This window comes from Myiozetetes cayanensis, unplaced genomic scaffold, assembly GCF_022539395.1.
Source record: "Myiozetetes cayanensis isolate MyiCay16 unplaced genomic scaffold, myiCay2020 scf4, whole genome shotgun sequence".
NCBI lineage: Eukaryota > Metazoa > Chordata > Aves > Passeriformes > Tyrannidae > Myiozetetes > Myiozetetes cayanensis.
In genome coordinates, this window is record NW_026087631.1 from 20914709 (window position 1) to 20935436 (window position 20728).

Below are 20728 nucleotides of genomic sequence, written 5' to 3' on the forward strand. Positions count from 1 at the left end.
ATACAATCAATCTTACCTTCAAAGTTTTCAGTGACAGAAAATCCACTTCAGTTTAGGGCAAGTGGTTTTAATTACCCATTGCCATTAAAAAAAATTCTTGTTTGTTCTCTGAGCTCCTCTAACTTTGATTTCTTAGCATTTAGTGTCACTGATCTTATTGCTAGTATGAAAAGTAGCACTCCAGTTGTCTACTGTCTTCTCTCTGCCCATGTAGCCTGAACAACAAATCACTTTTAATAGCTGAAGGTAAGTGTCTTGCATTATTCTATGTAAGATATGTTTTCTTATAAACTCTCTCGTGTTGTGAACATTGAGCATCCAGACTGGACACAGGAGTCAGGTAGTATTGAGTAACAAAAGCACTGTGTCTGTGAGTTAAAAGGATTGGTATGTTGAATATTGGAAGGTGTATTGAATGTGCTCATTTGTACAAATACTAATGGTATCAACAGATGTCTGTGGGAAGTCAGGGGGTTTTTTTGTGGTTTTTGTTTGTTTTTTGTCATGTAACTCAGAACAAACTCCAATATCATGTAAGACTGTGTGGTGTCATAGTACAGAAATACCTGTGCAAGATTGAGGGACAGTGAATGGTTATGGTTGTGTAGTGTCATGTTCCACAGTTCTTTCTTATCTTTCCTTGCAGTTATATAGTTGAATCTCTTTCTTTTTTTTCCCTTCTCTGTTGTTCTATCCAATACTTGATGATCTCAGAGGTGCTTTCCAACCCATCTGATATGATTCTATGTGCCCAATGTATTATAAGCTAAATGAACAAATAGTGAGCAACCATTGGGAACTCACTGTGTGGACTAAAAATTCTTATAAAAAATACTTGACTTTAATATGGACTAACAGATCACCCACGCTTTTATAACCACACAGAAGAGTTTTTTTCTTTTTTTCATTGCTACCTGTTTTTGATAATTGCTTGCTACAAATGTAGAATGTAATTTTAGAAGTTTTTCTAGTCTGGAGTTCTAATTTTGTCTTCTGCAATGATAGCTTGAAATATTTTAGGCTGACAATTACAGTTAAACACACACTGATGTTACCATCTTGCAAGAGTTCCTGTTCAGGGAAGGTGCTCCAAGCACACTTAACTGTATACTGCACTGAATTTTGTTGCAGTAACAATTAGCCCCTTATGGACCAAGTTTCCACCCTTTCTATGTCTTGAAAAGCCCAAAGCATACAAACATTTCAAAGATGCAGATACATGTGTGCCTTTTACATAGACTCTCAGAGAAAAGAACTGAAATTACTTTTGAGTGTTTTCAAGTGCAGCTGGCAAGTGCTGGCATAGGTATAGGTGTAGAAACTCACACTGTGGGACAAAAGCAAATCAACAGCAGGTAAAGACTATAAAATTATACTTCTTTATAGATGTTATTTTTCATAACTCAGTGAGTGCAGAAGTATTGGCTAATAATAAACAGTTGTCAAGGTATTTTTCCTATTATTCTCTTCTCTGCCACTTAGCATACCATAGGACAATGCTGGAAGGTAGCTTTCCCACTCCAGACCATGTTGCTAGGATAGGTTAAGTACCACTTAATATAGTTATTTATATGGTTCTTTCACTTATCAAACATACTGCACAAATGCATTTCCTTTGAATTCCTTTTTCAAATTGTTTCCTTAAGCACTAAGAATTTTGCATATGAAAGTCCCTCACAGATATAATTCATAAGCCTATTATATTACTTAACTACTGAAAATAACCTGTCCACCTCTTTTGTTGTTTTGTGATAAATGCCAATTCATCTGCTGGTTTTCTTCCTCTTCTCCTTGCTGACTAACTACTGCTCTAAGCAGAACTCAGAAGTGAAACAATGGAGAAACCAAACCAGTTTCTTGCCAGTTCTTAAAACACAAAAGCCTGCTCTCCTTCAGAAACTCACTCAGGTTATTAAGGTATGCGCAGGATATACACAGGATACCATGTGGCACCTTCAGTCTTAGGTACATATGGGTACACAAGCTATGTAGAATGAACAGTAAGTACATTTTTGTTAAAGCCTTTTTCACTTCTAGGGACACAGATTCATGGAAATCAATGTGTCTTGAACTGTAGCAGAAGGTAAAAGATTATTCAATTGGATCAAAAAACTCATGTCATGAAATAGTAAGAAATGCAGAGGGTTGGGAGGGGAGGAGTGAGCATGTTCTCTGCTAGAGGAAATCCCATTTTTGACCTTTGTTATTAACCTCTCAGTCAGTGAAACTGTGGAAAGAGTGATGATGCAGCCTTAATAATGACTGTATAGAAATGGCATATCCTTAGTTCTTCAGACCAAGTTGCTTTATAAAACCATTATATTGTCTAGAGTTTTTCCTTTAATAAATGTCTAGTTTTTCTGAAAGCTTTGTTCTGCTGCATATGGGAGGTATTACAGTGCATTGTGATGATTCATATAATTTTTGTCTTCCTTTCATTAGTGTGTCTGTCCAAGGTCGTTAATTTCATGTTGATTAAACTAGGCAGTACCAGAAACGTTGTCATTATCTTCAGTGAAACCTGGTTGTTTCAACTGATTTAGAAGTGGATAAAACTCATGCCCCTAGAAATACTGCATGGATTTTCTTGGACAGTTTAATCATGATTTTCCCTGATCAGCTATTGTTATGAAGGTACTTCAAGCATACACACGTGTTATACTCAACAAAAGATTAAAAAATTTCTCCTTCTACCCACCCTATTGATCAGAATGACCACTAATGCACAGTAATGACAGCTTCATGGTGATGTCAAACACCGCATCATATTATTGAGGTTAATAATATTGCTCTCATGTTGTTTGGGAATTCTTCTTGAAACTTGCTCACCTGTTGGTGGTCCAATACTCACTTTTCTTGGGATGAATGCAACAGTTCTCTGACAATGAATCCACAGTGCTGAAAAACATGTCTTGGATCTTGGAGGTAATTTACATCCAAACATCTCAACTCCTTTCAGTAACTTTCCTTTGAAATAGGGCAAATGGGATTTCTGCTTACAAAGCTTTCCCTACCTGTTTTCTGCTGAAATACTTACTGAGTTTGTAGTTCAAATTGCCACCACAGCATCTGTTTAGAACATAAGGGAAAGTATTACCAAATAACGAGATATCGTGGATTATTGTGCTTGATATCTGGAGCTGCAGGACAGCAAAATCACTCTGGAAGGATACCCTCCCAGAGGACGAGAAAAGATAGCAAAATTTGGTATGTGTTTCACTGTAGTGAGAGAGTCTGTCCCTTTGGGAAAAGCTGCCTGAGGTCCTGTAGGCTTTACTACCCTTAGTCCTCCAAGGAAAGCACCTGCTGCACCACTTTTATGCAGGGAACAAGATATAAAAGACACAAACATGTGTTAGTCCTTTTTCTGCCCTCTCTTTTTCCTGGTTTTGCTTCTGCTCCTCACCATGACTGGCCACTCTTTTTCCAAATGGGATACCGGAATCACATATATCTCTGTGTGGGTGCACGTCATCCTCTATTTCTTGGACATGTCAATCCCACCTGCAAAAACACTACTTACGTTTGCACATATAGGCAGTGCATTGTTAGGGCTGTTCCTGCCGCAGTTTCATCTCTTAATGTTGTCAGGGCATTTATGGAATTTGCATGGATAAGGCTTTTCCCAGCACTCTTAATTTTCATTGTCTAAATTAATACACATTCAAAAGGCAAGAAGGCAAGAGATAATGAAGTAATATGAATATTTTCTTTATGAGGTTCCAACTTTTAGCTGATGACGGATAAAGAATTCTTGATGAAGAATATTAAATAATAGGGGAAAAAAGGTTCTTTCTAGACTTCATTAGTCAAGAAATCTGGCCTCTGACAAGTTCACTAATTTAAGGATCTGACATTATAAATGCTTTAATCTGTCTTTTTCAATTTCTTGAAACTTTCATTTCATTTCAGTTGCTCACTACACATTTTCAACAGTCATTTCCTTACTGCTGTTAGCTCCTTCTCTATTAGAGAGCTCTTTTGTGTTAGCTTGCATATGCTTACATTTTGTGAGAATTTTTAGCAGCCATATACAAATTATGTAATATGTATCTTACTGAATATGGCTACTGTAAAGTGTAGAACCTATACCTCCAACATGCATTTGCTTATATTCTGCCAAGACAGGATGTAGCTAATTTTTCAGATCATATTTTGTGTATCTTGAGGTTTCAAAGCTGGAAGGCATTTTCACATGCCCAGTGCTTTTTTGTGTTTTTTTGATACTCCAGTCCTCTCCTCTCCCATCTTTGTGCATATCCATATTGGAAATGGAGCATACTAGTAAATTAAGACACAATAATTCTGTGTGCTTAGATAAGAAGCTGTGTAAGCAACCTCTCCTCTGCCCTTCAGGCAGATATTTTACATCTTGCAGTGACTGAAATTCTGAGAATAAGGTTTGGTGTCACAGGTCATTCACTCTCACACCTTCATGGAGGTTTCTGTGCTGTGGACTGCTGTCTTCTAACGACTGTTCTCAAGTCTGCATGGGTTTTACTTAAGCTTCTGTTAGGTAGTAGTTGCCCTTTCTTCTGCTGCATTGCCCTTGCTAGGAACCACTTGTTCAGGAAAACAAGCATAGAGTAGAATCACTTTAGATTAGCATTTCCATAAAAGAAGCAGGATTTAAACACATTTTTGGTTGTGATTTACTGTCCGACAGAAAGAATCTGTGTAAAATTCATTATTAGATAGAAACATCCTAACACTTCAGTGGAAGACTGTGCCTCTAGTTAGTATTACACATCACAGTGTAGAAATCCACTTAGATTACATACAAAAATACATGGCAGCATATAATTATTTATACGTAATACATAACAATTAAAAACTGAAAATATCTAATTGGCTGGTGATGACTGGGCCAAATTAGTGATTACCATCAGGATTTTCCAGTTAATTACTGCTTAGTTTCATGTGATTTATTGCATAAGGCATGAAGGAATGATTAAACATGGTACTTAGCATGAGCCCAACTGTATTCGCTTCTGTCGCTTATTTCCAGTGTAACTTTTGGCAACCTAATTAACCTCCATACCTCTTTTATAGTCTCTAAAATGGGCATAAACAGTCTGTTTATAGGGAGCACTGTAAGATTTAGTTCATTCGTGTTTGTAAAGCACTTTGAGATTCTTGAAGTGTTCTATAAATCCAAGAGAGGCAGAGTTCTAACTGCAGGTTCAAACCCCTCTGTATGTTTTTCTAGTTTAAAAGTCTCTCTATTGAGCATGCCATGAAAAAAACAGAGCTTAACATATGTTTTCATAACAATATAGAGAACACTTCTCTGACTTCACAAATGACTTCAAGCTGAGAACATGTAGCATCATGTATTTAGACACCTCTTTTTTTACCTTTCCTTGCAATGAAAGAAGAAAATACCCTCCACATACATGTGACTCATTCAAGCAAATAAAAGCTGCTCTGATTTCTGAAGTTGTGTTCTAAATTTCACACATTCAATTTCTTCCAGATCACCACAGACCTGAGGCAGCGTTGCACAGACAGCCATACTGGAACTTCAGCCTCTGCACCTATGGCTGCAGGCATCATTGCCCTGGCACTGGAAGCAAAGTAAGATCTGAGTTGTACTCTGGAAAAAAAGATTAAGCATTCAGAAGGATCTTTCTCATTTATCCAGCACCTTTATACAAGGGATCTCAAAGTGCTTTGGAAACTTAGTTGTCATAGTTTACAGTATCCTTCCGAGAGCAGGAATGATCTCCATGCTTATTTCACATGCTGGAAAGCTGACACTATGGAGGTGTCAACAGAGTTCTCAGTGTTGAAGTAACTTGAAACAGTGTTGAGCACAGGTGGTTTCCATTAAATGATGTGTAGCATCCTCAAGATGTTGTAAAGCACCTCAGTGCTACCCAGATCTGCTCTGCAGGCTGCTGTAGGTCACCTCCTGCATTCATCAGCTTCCTCTTAGCAATTCTTGAACATTGAAGGAGGTTGTGGGATGATGTTAGGCTACCCTGATAAATTAATATAAAAAGTAAAAATTCTCAACTGAATCATGCTCACACAAGTCTGCTTTTTAACATGGGTTAAGTTCCTCAGCTCTAAAAACCATGGATAATGTAGTTCAGTAGACCTTTAACCTTTAGCTCAGAAATATTTCTGTCTTCTCAAGTTGCAGGATTTTGTTCTTTATGCCTAATATATATCTTTCATGTGCTTCACGGAGCAGTAGAAATATGGGAGATTTTTCAGGTAAATCTGTATTTGAAAACCTTTTGCATTAGTTTTGTGCTCTGTTTTATACGATTTGCAGGTTTAAGGTGGAATTCGCCACCCTAAATTCTACTCAAAATCGAGTGTTTCTAAGCACTAGGAGATTGATTCTGGAAGCAGCCAGTTCCTTTGAATGAAGTAAACAATTTGGACACAATGATAATTTCAAATTGTATGTAATTTGTAACAGCAGAATTATGTTTTCATGTTTCATATTGCTTTTTTGAAGACACCTCGGTCCAATATTCAGCACAGAATACTTTTTTGGTGTTGAGTTACAACAATAATAATAATAATAAATATAGTTTGTAATTAAAGACCTTTCATTATAGTTAGATCTTCTTAATGCAGTCCTTAGAAACAAAGGTATTGTGAAAAGTTAATATAATGCTATTGGGGTTTTTGCAATGTATTCCTTATCTCAGTTTAAAAATCCTAAAATCCATTATGAACAATATGCAAATGCAGATAAGATTGCAAGTGTGTACATTTCATTTTGCTGAACGTTATTCTTACTATTTCTTAATGAACTCAGCTTGCTCATAATTGTTTTATGTGATATTTTGTATGCATTTTTTAGCAAATTATTCTTCTAATTGAAAGTTTCAAAAAGTTACAGCACTCAAGACATACAACCAAGCTACTTCTGATTGTGACGTCTTAACACACACCGAGAAGCCTCCTCTTTTTTCTCTGTGAAGTTTTGTGAATATACCAGTGGGAAATCTGTGTTAGTGCCTATGGACTAGTATTTTTTTTTTCCAAATTAATAGTTGCTATGATAGGCATGAAGACAAGACTATTACAGCTTCAGATGTGGTGGTGGAGACAAAATGTGCCAGTAACTAAATATCCTAGGCACTTCAGTATTTGTAGTACTCGGTTCCATGGTGCTAACAAGAGTTTCAGTGTGAAAATGTGTTGATTTTGTCTCCTTTCAGGCTCTGTTTCATTTCATTATGTGGAGGGGTTTTATTTGTTTCTGTATCTTAGCCTGTGTATTTGAATAGATCTAAAGGAATTACATTAATAATATCACAAATACAGTTTTATTCATATATATTCCATTCACTAACTTTTCTCTCCTATGTGTACTTAAAATATGCTGTTGCTGCTGCTGTCCACAGCCATTAAAGAAAATAAAGTTTTTAAAAAAAACAAAACAAACACACTAGAGAGGGAAATAATTCCTTGTTTCCCATGCCAGGCTTTCTCTTCAGGTTGGAGAAATCTTTGGTCTGTGAAGTTATAGATTATGAAGTAAGGATTTTAATATTACAGGGAGGTCATATCAGGATATATTGAATTCTAATGTCTGTATGAAATCTATTCAGATTATTCAGATAGTTTCTAAATGGTAATTCTTATTTATGTGATTGGAAATTTCGGAGTATATTTTTCACCTGTGATATCTGCCAAGTTAGGTGACCCTAACTACATGCTGGAAATTAGGCTATGCGAAAAGAATCTTTGAAGCCATTTAAGCATTCTCTGTAGTACTTTTAAAATATATGAGATGTAAAGGACGCATGATATTGCAGCGTAGTGCAACTGCTTAGTGGAACTAGTTAGCATTCAAACAGAGTTTGCATTTTTATGGATTCTTCCTTAGATTCTGTATTAGTACCTGTACTAATGGCACTAAGTGTTTACATGAAATTTTTTAAAAAAAGACAAGTTGGAAAGGGGCTTTGCAAGTTTAATTACATTCTCCATACAGCTTAAAAATTGGAGCACTTAGTCCTGAACACTTCTTGACTATGTTTGTGATAATGAATAGTTTCATTCCACTTTGTGCTGGAAAACACAATAAATTGTACCGTGGAAGGGTTTCAAGCCTATGAGGTCAGTTTTCCCCAGTAGCCAAGTTCTGTTCCTGAGAGACATCAGGAGTTGAACAGAGCACTAATATGGCCTGGATGTGAGTTAGAACAGCCAAGAGGTTGCTTCAACTCACACGCAAAGGTACATTAAACCAATGGAAAATGAGCAAGACAGATTTACACTACAACCTTCCACTTTCTTTCTTTGACAAGCCCCATACGGTAGGATTGGCAAATAGCTGATGAAGGATCTCTTGCTTTCCTACTGATTTGAACCCTCCAGTTAGCTGTTCCTTCCAGCTGGGATCTGCTCCTGAAATCCTGGAAACTATTTGTTTGGGGGTGGTTTCTGCATGCTACCCCAATTTCAAATGCACTTTTTTTTATTTGAGTATCAAGTGACATGTTTTCCTTCAGAAATCAAAGAATTGTAACTGAGTTTCAGACTGTTTGTTTGGAATCCCTGCACGTGCAGTGCAGAGTTCTAGATAGGCAACTACTGTCACACAAAGACAGGTGCTATGAGTAAGTGCTTGCTTGTGTATTGCACTTCTTAGTCATTAGATAATGTCAAATTTTTCTAATTGTAAACCAGCAAATAAGTATAATCAATTTAGTCCACAGAGGCAGCAATGTTGTTACTATAAATAAACTACTTGCATTACACAGTACAATCTACACTTAGTACCACAAATTCCTTTTCTCATTTATGAAAAATTTGAATTTGGAATTTGGGTAAATCAGAGTCAGGAGAGACAGTAGACCCATATTTGCTCTAGAGGGCACTTCTTCCTTTGAAGAAGGCAAATTAAAAAAAAGAAACAAAAACCAACAAAACCTGATGTTTCTGACAGAAGAATACATAATACCTCCCCAACTGAGCTGCCTGTTCCACTGTCTGTAAGCCAGTGCATATTTTCCAACCCAAGGTATATAAACTACAGTTTCATGAGTAAGAACCAGCAGCTGAAATGGAAGTATTGGTCTGCTGTGTTTGTACTGTGTGGTACACTCAGTGGTATAGCTTTGGAGAGAGTTTATTGTCTTCCATGACTCTCTTCACATGAACAAAATAGAATCATAGAATGGCTTGGGTTGGAAGGGATCTTAAAGATCATCTAGTTCCAAATCCCCTCTCATGGGCAGAGACACCCTTCATTAGACAAGGTTGCTCAGAGCTCCATCCATTCTGGCCTTGAACACTTCCTGGAATGCGACATCCACAACTTCTCTGGGCAACCTGTTCCAGTGCTCACCTCCCTCCCAATAAAGAATTTTCTCTTAATATTTAATCTAAACCTACTCTCTTTCAGTTAGAAGCCATTCTACCTTCTCCTGTTGCTACATTCTCTTGTAACAACTTCTTCCTTGTCTTTTTGTAGACCCCCTTCAGGTACTAGAAGGCCACAATTAGATCACTCTGACACCTTTTTCAGGCTGAACAAACCAAATTTTTTCAGCTTGAACTTGTAGGAGAGGTGCTTTATCCCTCTAGTCATCTTGGTGGCCCTCCTCTGGCCTTGCTCCAACAGGTCGATATCATTGCTGCATCTGTATTACATGAAACCAAAGATTCTGAATCTGTCACATCCATTCAGTTAAATGATAGTGCACCACATTCTTCTGAAAGAGTACCATCAAGTGGAATCACTGAGCTAAAAAGAAAATGGAGTTCTCATTGCAAGGGGTCAAGACTGTCAGAGGTAGGTTCCTAGGAATTCTGACAACTGAACAGATAGTTGCATGCTTATCATATTGATTGATTTTCTTACAGAAGGGAGAAGACGAGTGTTCTGCCTGGCAAGGTACAGTTTTGGATACAGAGAACATACTTCTGTGTCATCAAAGTTATGACTGTATTTGTCATATATATATATATAGTCAAAGGCAAAAAGTGATTGGACAGCTGAGGTGAACTGAGAAAGTGCTGTCAAATGACCTCTATATGTAGACTATAAGTCTTGCCTACCATTTAAGTCCATCAGCTATAGATAAGTCTTTGCTCCGTTGGAGCTGCTTGTTATAGAAGGGAATGCTAGAATGTGTGAGTTATAAATCTCCTTCTGAATCTTTGCATTTTTGGAGTAGTTTGCTCTTAATACGGAAGTATCTGAAAAACATACCCATCAATAAATTCTTAATTTGGAACCTGTGTTGCTCTTGAGCTTTAACCATCTCTGAAATTGCAGTTGTTTCCCATTTTAAGGTCCTCTTTCTAGTTACATGTAAAGATGCCAAAGAATAATCATTAGGGCTAAAATTTTCTATTTAACTTGCTATAAAAGCCTTTGAAGAAAATTCCATCCAGGCATTTCTTAAACTCAGTCTAAACTAAAAACAGCCAAAACGAAATAATGTTTGATGGTGCTAATTTTTAACTTTTTCATTGAGATTTTCTGTGTTTATACTTTGGAGCAACAGCTAGAAATAAAACAAGTGGTTAGCTGTTGTTCCAGTGCTATGACAATGCCTTTAACTTTTAAAGGCTTTTCAAAAATCTCAGTTGACATTTTTCAGCTGAGACTTTTAAGAGTTTGGAAGCTCTATCCTCTGTAGTTTCTTGGCTCTCCAAGTGTTGTGCAGACTCAACTTTTAGAGGCTTCTCTCTGAAGTTTCTCTTGGTGCTGCTGGATGTTCACCTTGAGAGCAGGGAGCCCATCTGCTTTTTCCTGTCACTGCCTTAGCGGGAGGAAAATAAGGAAGGTGGAACACAAGCACTTTCATGGGACTTAAGTCTGAATTCACTCTTTCGAGATTCCATCCACCACACTGTCATAGCTCAACTGTATTAAAAGTGATCAGCACCACTGGACTTGGAAGAAAGGTCAAATTTACTTTTGTCAGAAAATCATTATTTTTTTCCCTCCGTGAATCTATCAGTGTCTCTAAGAGCACCAGTGCTCTAGCACTAAATGTACTTAATGCTGTTACCAGAAGGCTAAATTTATTCATATTTTTAAAACAGTATTAACGGTCTGGCAAGAATCAAATCAAACCACTCTCAAAATATTACATATGCATTTTCTGAATATTCTAAAATAAGTGTCTGTTGCTCCTGATAAGCTTTTTTTGTTACCAGAGAAGGAAGGGAAGATAGTATGAGTAGTAAAGACATGGCTGCTATAGCTTCCTGCATTAAAATAAAATAATGTAAGCCTTCCCCACCTGCACAGCCACAGCTGTCTCTAAAAGTGGCAGCTAACCTAAGGTTTGGCTGACATTCCTTCCATGCTGTTATTCAGTAGACTGTGTGCACCGTCTTTTGGACAGTCCTATTTTATTCTTCCTTTGGAGAAGGCACGATAAAGGTTGTGATTCAGATACCTTTCTCTCAAAGGTTTTCTCTTCCCAATTTCATTGTTATCAACCTTCAGTTAGGCCATTGTTTGTTTGATTTTTGGCACATACGATTTTTTTATCTCTGGGAAAAATGCAATACTCTGTAGTCTCTGAATCTTCCAGTGCTGTGTGAACACATTTGGCACAGGTACACCAGAACACTGTTGCTGGTGGATGTGTGGCTGCCTAGCCTGCTGTTAATCTAAAGGAATACATGTGTCGTGTCCTGTCACCATTTCTCTGGGTTGTATCCTAAAACCAATATAAAGATAATGCAAAAGATGGATTTTTATTTTTTTCTTTTACAATGAGAGTGGTAAAACACTGGAACAGGTTATCTACAGCGATGTTGGGTGATCCATCCCTGGAAACATTCAAAGTTAGGTCAGATGGGGTTCTGAGCAACCCAATCTATGGCTACAGCCATAGAATTAAAAGTCAGAAGTCTTCCAACACTGACTCATGAAGAGATTAGGATGTGTCAGGGAAACCATGAAGACACTGTATTAGTATAAAATGAATGTCATAAATTAGAGCCAGAAATTGATAAAAATTATGTTGTACAAGCAAATGCTATTACCTTGAAAAGATGCCGCTAAAGCTACATCTTAAATGGAAAATTTGGATACTGTAGAATTTGCAGACCTGAGATGTTTAAGATTAGTATGTTTAAATATGATGTGACGTGTTGAAGTTACTTGGTGACCGTTGGAATGGATGGAGTGTGCCTTTTCACAGTGAAACCTGTCAAGTGTAACTGCACTTCAGAATGTAATTGATTTACATTTTGTTTTCTTAATGAGTGTTAGTCAGCAGTTTGGTTTCAGACGTGTATCACTGCTCTTCTTTCTCCAGTACCTAACTTAAGCTATTAATGGAAAAAGAGGAGAAATATGACAATGAGTGTAAAAGGCTGTTGATAGCAATTTTGATCCTAGAGAGATGTTTTTAAAAAATGTCATTAATTGCATTGATCTTTTTAATTGCATTAATCTTTTTAAACAGAGTTCTACTGGGTATGCCTTTAAAGCTACTAGTAACGAACCTTTAACTTGGGTTTCTTTCAAAGGGCATTGTGTAAAATTCAACACAAATCAGAAATTAGCAGTAGTGACAAATTTCTGACAAGATATTTGGAACTCAAAAAAGCAGTGTGAGAAAGAAGGAACTGAAATCTAACTCTGAAGTAAACAAATAGTTTTGTTTGATATATCAGTTGAATGAACAGTGGCTTAACAGGCCGGAAAATGAAAAGACTGCTAGAGGAGAAACTTTAATTTCATTTGTGGGGAAAGACCTACGTGCTAATCAGCAAGTACATAGCATTCATTTCTTTTCTAGCAGAAAGTTAACAGGATTATGTGCAGAGTACATGACAATTAGAATATATGGGAATGGCAGACATGTCAAAACACAGACATGTCAGAACATGTTCATAAGGTATCCATGACTGGATAAACACTTGTTAAACACTGGAGTCTGTTTTTCTGTCTTCTTACTTTCACGATTGAAATAGTTAGGATGTAGACAATTTAAACACATAAGCACAACTATAGAGGCTGTCCTAATGCCTCATCACTTCTAGAAGTCTGTGCTACAACAGAAATCTGCACACTGATTCTTTATATGATCTAGGAAAGAAGAAGGTCTCCCATTAGCATAGCTAAAATAATCCTGTACAGGGCGTTATATATTGGAGTCATTAGGACAGGTAGTAGGGTTGTAGATCTCATAAGAAAATTTGGCTGATTACTATTTCTTATGTTTTGTTTCTAAATTTATCAATTTAAGGGTGGCGCTGTGTGATGAAAATGATCTCTTACTGCTCTACAAGATGTCTAAGACACAGAGATTCTTTTTTAAAACAATAATTATCCATGTCTGCTCTCATAGCTAGGATTTCCAAAGAAGGTTATTTGATAATTCCAAATTGAATGGTGACCCTCTTTTTAATGTACCCTGTGATACTCTGTTTTACCTCAGTCCTTTGGAAAAAAGTTTATGTATTCTTTCAGCACTTCTCAGATGGCTATTTTTGCAAGCAACATTTTTTTTTCATATAGGCCTCATTTATCACATTGCTGATTATGAAGATAATGTACCTTCTGCTTATTCTTTATTATTATTTGATTTTGAGTATTGTGTGGTATGTATAATCCCAAGGCAATTTTAAATGAGACATTGAAAAATAAAAGTACTGGAAGGAAAATGTCCATTTTTTTAAAATCAGTTTGTTATATAACTGTTCTTGTTAATGCATTTGTTAATCTCAAGATATTTAGCCATTAATTCTTCTGAGATTATTTAAATAGTAAATCAGTTAACATCAGTGACACCTTGTCTAGACCTGAAGCCCTCATGGCTAGCAAAAAACTGTTTACTCACTTAGGAGCCAATTTTGACATGTTTTATAAATCCTTGACCAATTCTGTGATTTTTGTGGATGCTATAAAATTGCCTTCTAGTCTATCTTGTTAAAAATAAATTAAAAAAATCCTTCTTTCTTTGAATGAACTGCTATTTTGACATACTTCAAGTTTCTATTTTTTTCTTTTTTTTTTTTTCTTCTTTTTTTGGTTCAAGTTTCTGCAAAAAAATAATGGCAAATAATTGCAGACTTATTTTGTTTCAAATGAGGTGTCTACTGGAGAGAGAAAATTTCCATCTGACTATAGTGAAGGAGCTACACTAGGCTTCAGAAATTGTTTGCAGTGTTGTTTATGTGGTATTAAATCTCTTAGATATAAATATGCCCAAGTTGCCATTCCTTGTGAAGAAAATTTAGAAATTTTATAGTTTACACAGTAAGCGAGCAGACTTGGGTATTGCATAAGGGACAGACTGATTTAACTATATACAGTGTTGTGTTGTGGAAATCAGATTTTTGATCAAGATTTTCTGGCATAGAAATTCTTGCATTATTTTTTATTATTTTGTAAAGATAGGAAATAGAACAGCAAATGGATCAGTTTTCAAGATCTGCCATGATTTTGTTTTTAGAAATAAATTATAATTCTGAGAGACAATCTCGTTTGTTGACTGACCAAGTAAGTCCAATTTATGTGAGGCTAGTATTATAAAGTGAAAACTGCTGTATCCGTAGATCCTTTATCTAGACATAGTTAGATCCACCATTAGGTCCATCATTCCTCTTTAAATAGCCAGTTGACTGTTCCCTATCTTGATTCACTGCTTTAAAAGTTGAGGAAGGTATTTTAGTGCCTTGTTGTTTTTCACCACTGTCATGGACAACTTGCTTTATAAAATAACAGATTGTTCAGATTCCAAATTATAAAGAATGTAGCTCTCAGGATTCCTGGAGATCTTCCTGAAGACTTGGAACATGTTTTTCTAAGACTTTAAGCTGGCTCCCAGTGAAATTCCTGAGCTGGTATAAAATCTTTTTTTTTTTTTTTTTCTTGAAGCATGTTATGTGACTGTACAAGCACGCTGTATCTTGCAAACGCTTAATACTCCTTACATTCCATGAGTTTTTTTTTTAATCTTCTTTTTCAGTAATTTTTACCAACTCAGCTGGATAAACAATTACTGTCGTTCTAGTACATCAATCTAGTGTGAGAAAGAAAAATAAGAAAAGAATAAGAAAGAATAAGAATAAGAAAAAGAATAAGAAAAATAAGAAAAAAAAGTACCTATGGGCATATTAATGTTTTAAAAGATTATCAGGGACAGAAGGCATAAGCTCTCATTAAATACAACAGAATATTGCAAATATGGGAATATCCTTATATCTTGTAGCCAAAACCAGAGAAATTGAATGGCTGTGAATTGATAGAGTTTGAAAGAAATTACCAAAAAATCTGGCTACAATTAATGAGATGTTTATTTAAAATTCACCTTCCTTTTTGAGATTATTCCATTTTCTCTTCCTGTTTCAACTACAAGCATAAACAGGACTTTCTGTGTTGACTGTAAAAAAATGCATACTGCTTCCTGTGGTGCCCCAGCTGTTGGTGGAAAGGTGCTATGTTACATCAGCCTTCCCATGGTCCACACAAACCCAGTGGGAAATGTTCTCCTGTGGAAAATTTACATTCAGAATTAAAATCGTATTACTGCAAAGGAAATGACAAAAATATGTATAGTTCCATGTTTTTTTTGCTGTTGTTTCATTATGCCATACAATCTTGTCACTTAAAAGAATTCTGACATTTTCAGGCAACTCCTACGTGTTTTCAAGCATATGGTTTATAAGGCTGTAGGAAAGTAAAATATATTAAAATGAGTTCTATGTGACTGAATGTCATATATGTCCCAAGTTTTTCTCTTCTGTTGGAATGACAGACCATGATTCTGAAACTGGTTTTTATTTTCAGTAATTCCACCAACACAGGTTAATAGCCAAGAATTTATATCTACATGCACACAGAACACAGGCTAGGAGGAAGACTTTCTATAAACAAATTGACTGCTGGTTTGCAGTAACTCCTTCTCCTAAAGCTGTAGCTTGTGGAAGCTGAAATTTGTCACCTGAAAAACTAAACTGCTGATGCATCTTGAATGAAAAGCAAAGTCTCCATTTCTTCACAGATTGTCCAATGTATTCACTGATTGCTTTCTAATTGCTTGATTTTGGCTCACAGGATAAGCAGGATTCTACTTCCACATGTCAGTGCCATGAAGCACTGATTACTCAAGTATTTCCAAAAAGACATTTCTTTGACAAAACAAGTCCTGGAAGGTGTGAACAATGTGTGTGGGATGCCAATTCATGCAACATTAATTTCTGTACATCAAACAGAGAGACCAAGTGAGATTCTTCTGTCTTCCTTGTCAGGGAGACTTACAACATTTCTGAATGTTCCTTGTTGCCCTCTGTGTGTTTTACCAAATAATTTGTCCTTGAAATTTCTTGTAACGTGACTATGTAACTTGTAGCTCTTGTAACTTGTTTTAATTGTATAATTTCACTCTGTGTGACAGCAATGTCCCCCTCATCTCAGAATGTGACCCATTCACAGTCATCCCTGGGCTGACCTTCCCCTCTTATGGCTGTTGTTTTGGTGTCCTTTAGACCAACAAATGGAAACAAGAGCCCAAGTATAATGCCTTAAAGATAGGTACTGAGAGTCAGTCGCTTTTCTGATGGTCCAAATGACTTCCTAGTCTGAGAGACACAAACGCATGTGTTAAAAAACTGAGCTAAGGTTCCTCATATTTTCAATGACTGCCTAGTCCTGGTCAACATAGACTGCTAATTCTGAGTCTGATAAACTTCATTTTGGTCTGTCTTCATCATTACAGCTGAGTGGAATTGTGGCAGTGTGTGCAATAGGGGCAGATAATGATGCTCTGAGAATGATACTTAGTGACTGCTGTTCTACACCACAATACTTTTTTACTCTTCATTATTTAGTGGCTCAGTTTATCATTCCCTCTACTAAACTGCATTTTTAAAGATAATACTATTTGTCTTCTCACAGATAATAGAAAAACTGAAATATTGGAAGGAGAAAGAAAAAATACCCCAATGATTACACTTTTAGATCATCTTCTAAGAAAATAAATTCTCTTTGACGTTGATATAGCAGAAACAGAAAACTGCAATCTGTAAAGATTTACCCTAATCCTATGAGATAAATGTGTATTAAAAATAGTGAGGATACAAATGGCATCTTTTATCTTCTGGGTGGACAGGTTATTAGGAATACCCTTAAAGGAGTGTGCAATTTGTGCAATCAGCTACTTGCTCTGCAGTCCCTTAAAGGAGTACATATCTGTGCAATCACATACTTGCTCTGTACCTATCCAGCTGTCCAGATGCAGTGCTGACTGCTTGGTCCTCTTGAAAAATATGCATAGACCCCCAGTGAATTCCAAGACCAGAGGTAGTAGACAAATTAATAACAAAAGAGGCACCTGGAATAGCTTCAATAGGAACTGAAAGTCTAAAGGAATTGCCAGCTTGAGCTAGCAGATAGTGAGATTTAGTAGAGCTTTTCAGCAAGCTGGAAGTTTGATTTCTTCTTCTTTGCACTGATTGGGGTGCAGTAGTTGATGTTCATAAAAATTGCCTCTGTGTGAAATGTGCTCCTTTATCTTCCCTTAGGTTTTATATAATAGAATATATAGGTTTATATAATAGAATAAATAGTTATCGTATATTGTTACAGTCTGCTTATTGCAAATGTCACAGATGTATAAATAATTTCATGTAGTACTTCTGTAAAATTAGGACATGTTATTTTGAATGGAACAAAGGAAAACAGAAGAAAAATTATGGTTGTTTTGCTTTGGATACTTTTAAGTTTACATGACCTTGTATCCCTACATCATGGTAGAATATGTCTGATCTATGACTTTTGTCTTTCCTCTTTTTCATAGTCCATTTCTGACCTGGAGAGACATACAGCACATTATTGTCAGGACTTCACGTGCAGGACATCTGAATGCTAACGACTGGAAAACCAATGCAGCTGGCTATAAGGGTGAGAGCTTACTTTCTTCTTTACCATCACAGGCAATATATTATTTGATATTTTTGCAAAAGAAATAATCTCAAGTATTTTTCTGACCCCCTATGTTGTGCATAGTTTGGAAACTTTTCAATCTCTAGCTGATGGGGCCTATCTTCATTCTCTTACATAATGGAAACCTTTCAGAATGACTAAACCGAAAATGTCATCTACAAAATGTATTGGCCAGATCTTCTTAGTCCTTTTAGATCCTATCTCATGCACTGCTGGCAGAAGACTAAGTAAATTAGTGGTGTCTAATTTTTCTTTTATAGCTAGTATTCTGATAAAATAGTCCAGAGTTGAAGATACAGCAATTTCTGAATTATGACCATGTTCTCATTCAGAATTATTGACAATTTTGATTTAAAATGACAAAATGGTATTTTCAAACTTCTTTTTTTAAAATGATCAATCCTATATTATTTATATGTAGGATTCCTGACAGATTTAGGATAAAACCAAATCTTGAGCTGTCATGACTTCTAATGGGATATACCATACCACTCAGTCACCTGTCACATAGTTTTCTAAAATTTTGTACAGTCTTGTAAATTTGATTAAAGCTACATCTTTGAAATGTTTTCACATTTGTAATGCAAGTATAGGTAAATTGTGCCATTAAACAGGATATGTATTTTCAGGATGGCTTAAAACTGAACCTTGAGTCCTTACAATGTTGTATTTCAGCACAGATTGTCTGCTGATTCCCATTCACTACATTATGACTGCTTTCAATTTGTATTGCATACAGACAAAACCCTGGAATGGCTTCTTTCTGGTTTTCTTTTCATGAGAATTCCACCCAAGACTGACATAGTTTTTAGAAGATGAGAGTTGATCTGTTTTGTGCCAAGATCTCCCAAGAGATAAATGTAATATATAAGAATCATCAAATCTTTACCCTGGTTTCACTTTAAAACTGAAGCTTGGATTTAATCTATTTCAGATCGAGGCACTCTTACCATAGACTATCTTTAATATATAATTCTGACCTATGACATTCCTGCTTCAATGGAAAAGAAATCAAACAAAAAAAAATGTTTTCATTTTTGGATCCAAACCTATCCTACAGAGGATAGATTTAGAAATAAATATTTAATTTGAGTCCCCTAAGCAAGTGAAGGTTCTGTTGTTCAAGGGCCTGGTTTTGTCCCATTTGCAAGTGCATACCCACACAAAAAAACATATGGAGTGAGAAATACATACTTCCTTAATTGCAATAACATTACAGTATTTGTTATTGTGAAACATTTCCCAGGATTTAAAAAGTTTTGGCAGGAGATTGTTACTGTGTTGTTACTGTATCATCAGTTTGTTGAAGCTGTATGAAGGTCAAAGAACCCTTTTCAAGTAGCATAAAGCAGAGATTTTTTTTTTTTCTATACCTAACTTCCAAATTCTATATATTTATGTTTTTCCAGTTGTTGCCTAAGAGAGGCAAACACCCTGGGAGACATTTCACAGCAGCTGTCACTTATTATCAAAGGAGAGGTCACACTAACACACCCATCAGTAGCAGCATTGGCAGCAGGACTTACACTGTGGGACCACTGGAGCCTGCTTATTCTAAATCTGTGGAGCCACACATTTTTCTATGCATTATAGCATATATATAGGAAAGAAAAGGAGTGGAAGCAGGTTTCTTCTCCACCTATGTAAAGTCACAGATATAGATAAGCACAGCTGGGTAACTCAGACTCAGAAAAAATGGCTTGACCTGGCAAAACTTGACTGTAGACGCCATGGTGGAATTGAAAAAGAGGAAGACAACCTAAATGCCTTTACCTCTGTACAGCTCAGGAGTCAACCTTAACCCAAATAAAAACAGTAGTTTTAGCTTAAATTATTTTGACAACTTAGCCTGAGCACATGGTTCCAATAAAAATACAGCTCTCTTTAAACCTCTATTGGTTTTGGAAGAAGGAGAAGCAAAAGATTTAGATTAAATCACAACATCTGAACCTGAATTAAAAAGGGGTTTGCACACTGATGCTTGCGAGACTGAAACAGGTTTTTTTACTATTGCACGTGCCAATATTTAGTATAATATTACACTATTATCCTTCACTATCACGAAGAGTAACAATTAAAGTATGGTTTTTCATAGATGAACTACTCTGATCAGAATGAGTCCCTTAAGGGATTGTACCATAATTTTGTTGATAGCAAGATCCATATTTCTCCCACAGTGTGTTCTTAAGAAAAGAAGGGATGGGAGATTATTTTTAATTATCTAAAGGAAAGACAGTCACAAGAATCAATCTACTTTTCTTCAGTGCATACTACTGGAGGAAGAAGAAAACAAGAATAAATAGAGAGACAGGCTTGCCCCTTTAGAAATGAGAACTGAAAGGGTGAAAAATAGCAAAAACTTGGAAAAACCTTTCACTCAACAAAGGGTCAGCAAGAGCTGGTAGTTGAAAGTGGGTCAGCATGCCATTTCAGAGGGCTGTTTTGCTGGTCTGCATGGCAACCCTCTCCCTTTCTATAGTCCCTGGCAGTGTTTTGCTACTGCAGAACACACAGAAGGAACTCACGGATGTCATTGCTGATTTCAAGTTCTCCTTTTTTTACTGTCTTACATTTATACAAAGAAAGATTAATTCATGAAAAACACTTGAGCCAGCTAGTGATTTGCTAAAGCAGTTCTTGCTATTTGTTTAATTTTCTGGCAAGTAAACAGCATTCGTTACATGCATGTCAAAAGAATTAACTCAGGAATGAACAAGAATTTTTTTCTTGTTTTTTTGGTGGTTTTTTTTAGTTGTTTTCTTGTGAGGCAGCATGTATCTTTTCTCAGGAACTTGTTACTTGGTTGTCTCAAAAAGAAAGACTTGAATGCTC

General features: G+C 36.2%; 1 protein-coding gene across 3 annotated transcripts in view; it reads left to right on the forward strand.

Annotated features, from left to right (window-relative positions):
- PCSK5 (proprotein convertase subtilisin/kexin type 5) overlaps positions 1 to 20728 on the forward strand; it is a 233342-nt gene that overhangs the window by 110688 nt on the left and 101926 nt on the right. For all 3 annotated transcript variants that reach the window (XM_050329291.1, XM_050329293.1, XM_050329292.1), the window contains exons 9-10: positions 5477 to 5577; positions 17751 to 17854. In XM_050329291.1, coding sequence (XP_050185248.1) covers positions 5477 to 5577; positions 17751 to 17854 — 205 coding nt within the window. The remainder of the gene's footprint in view (positions 1 to 5476; positions 5578 to 17750; positions 17855 to 20728) is intronic.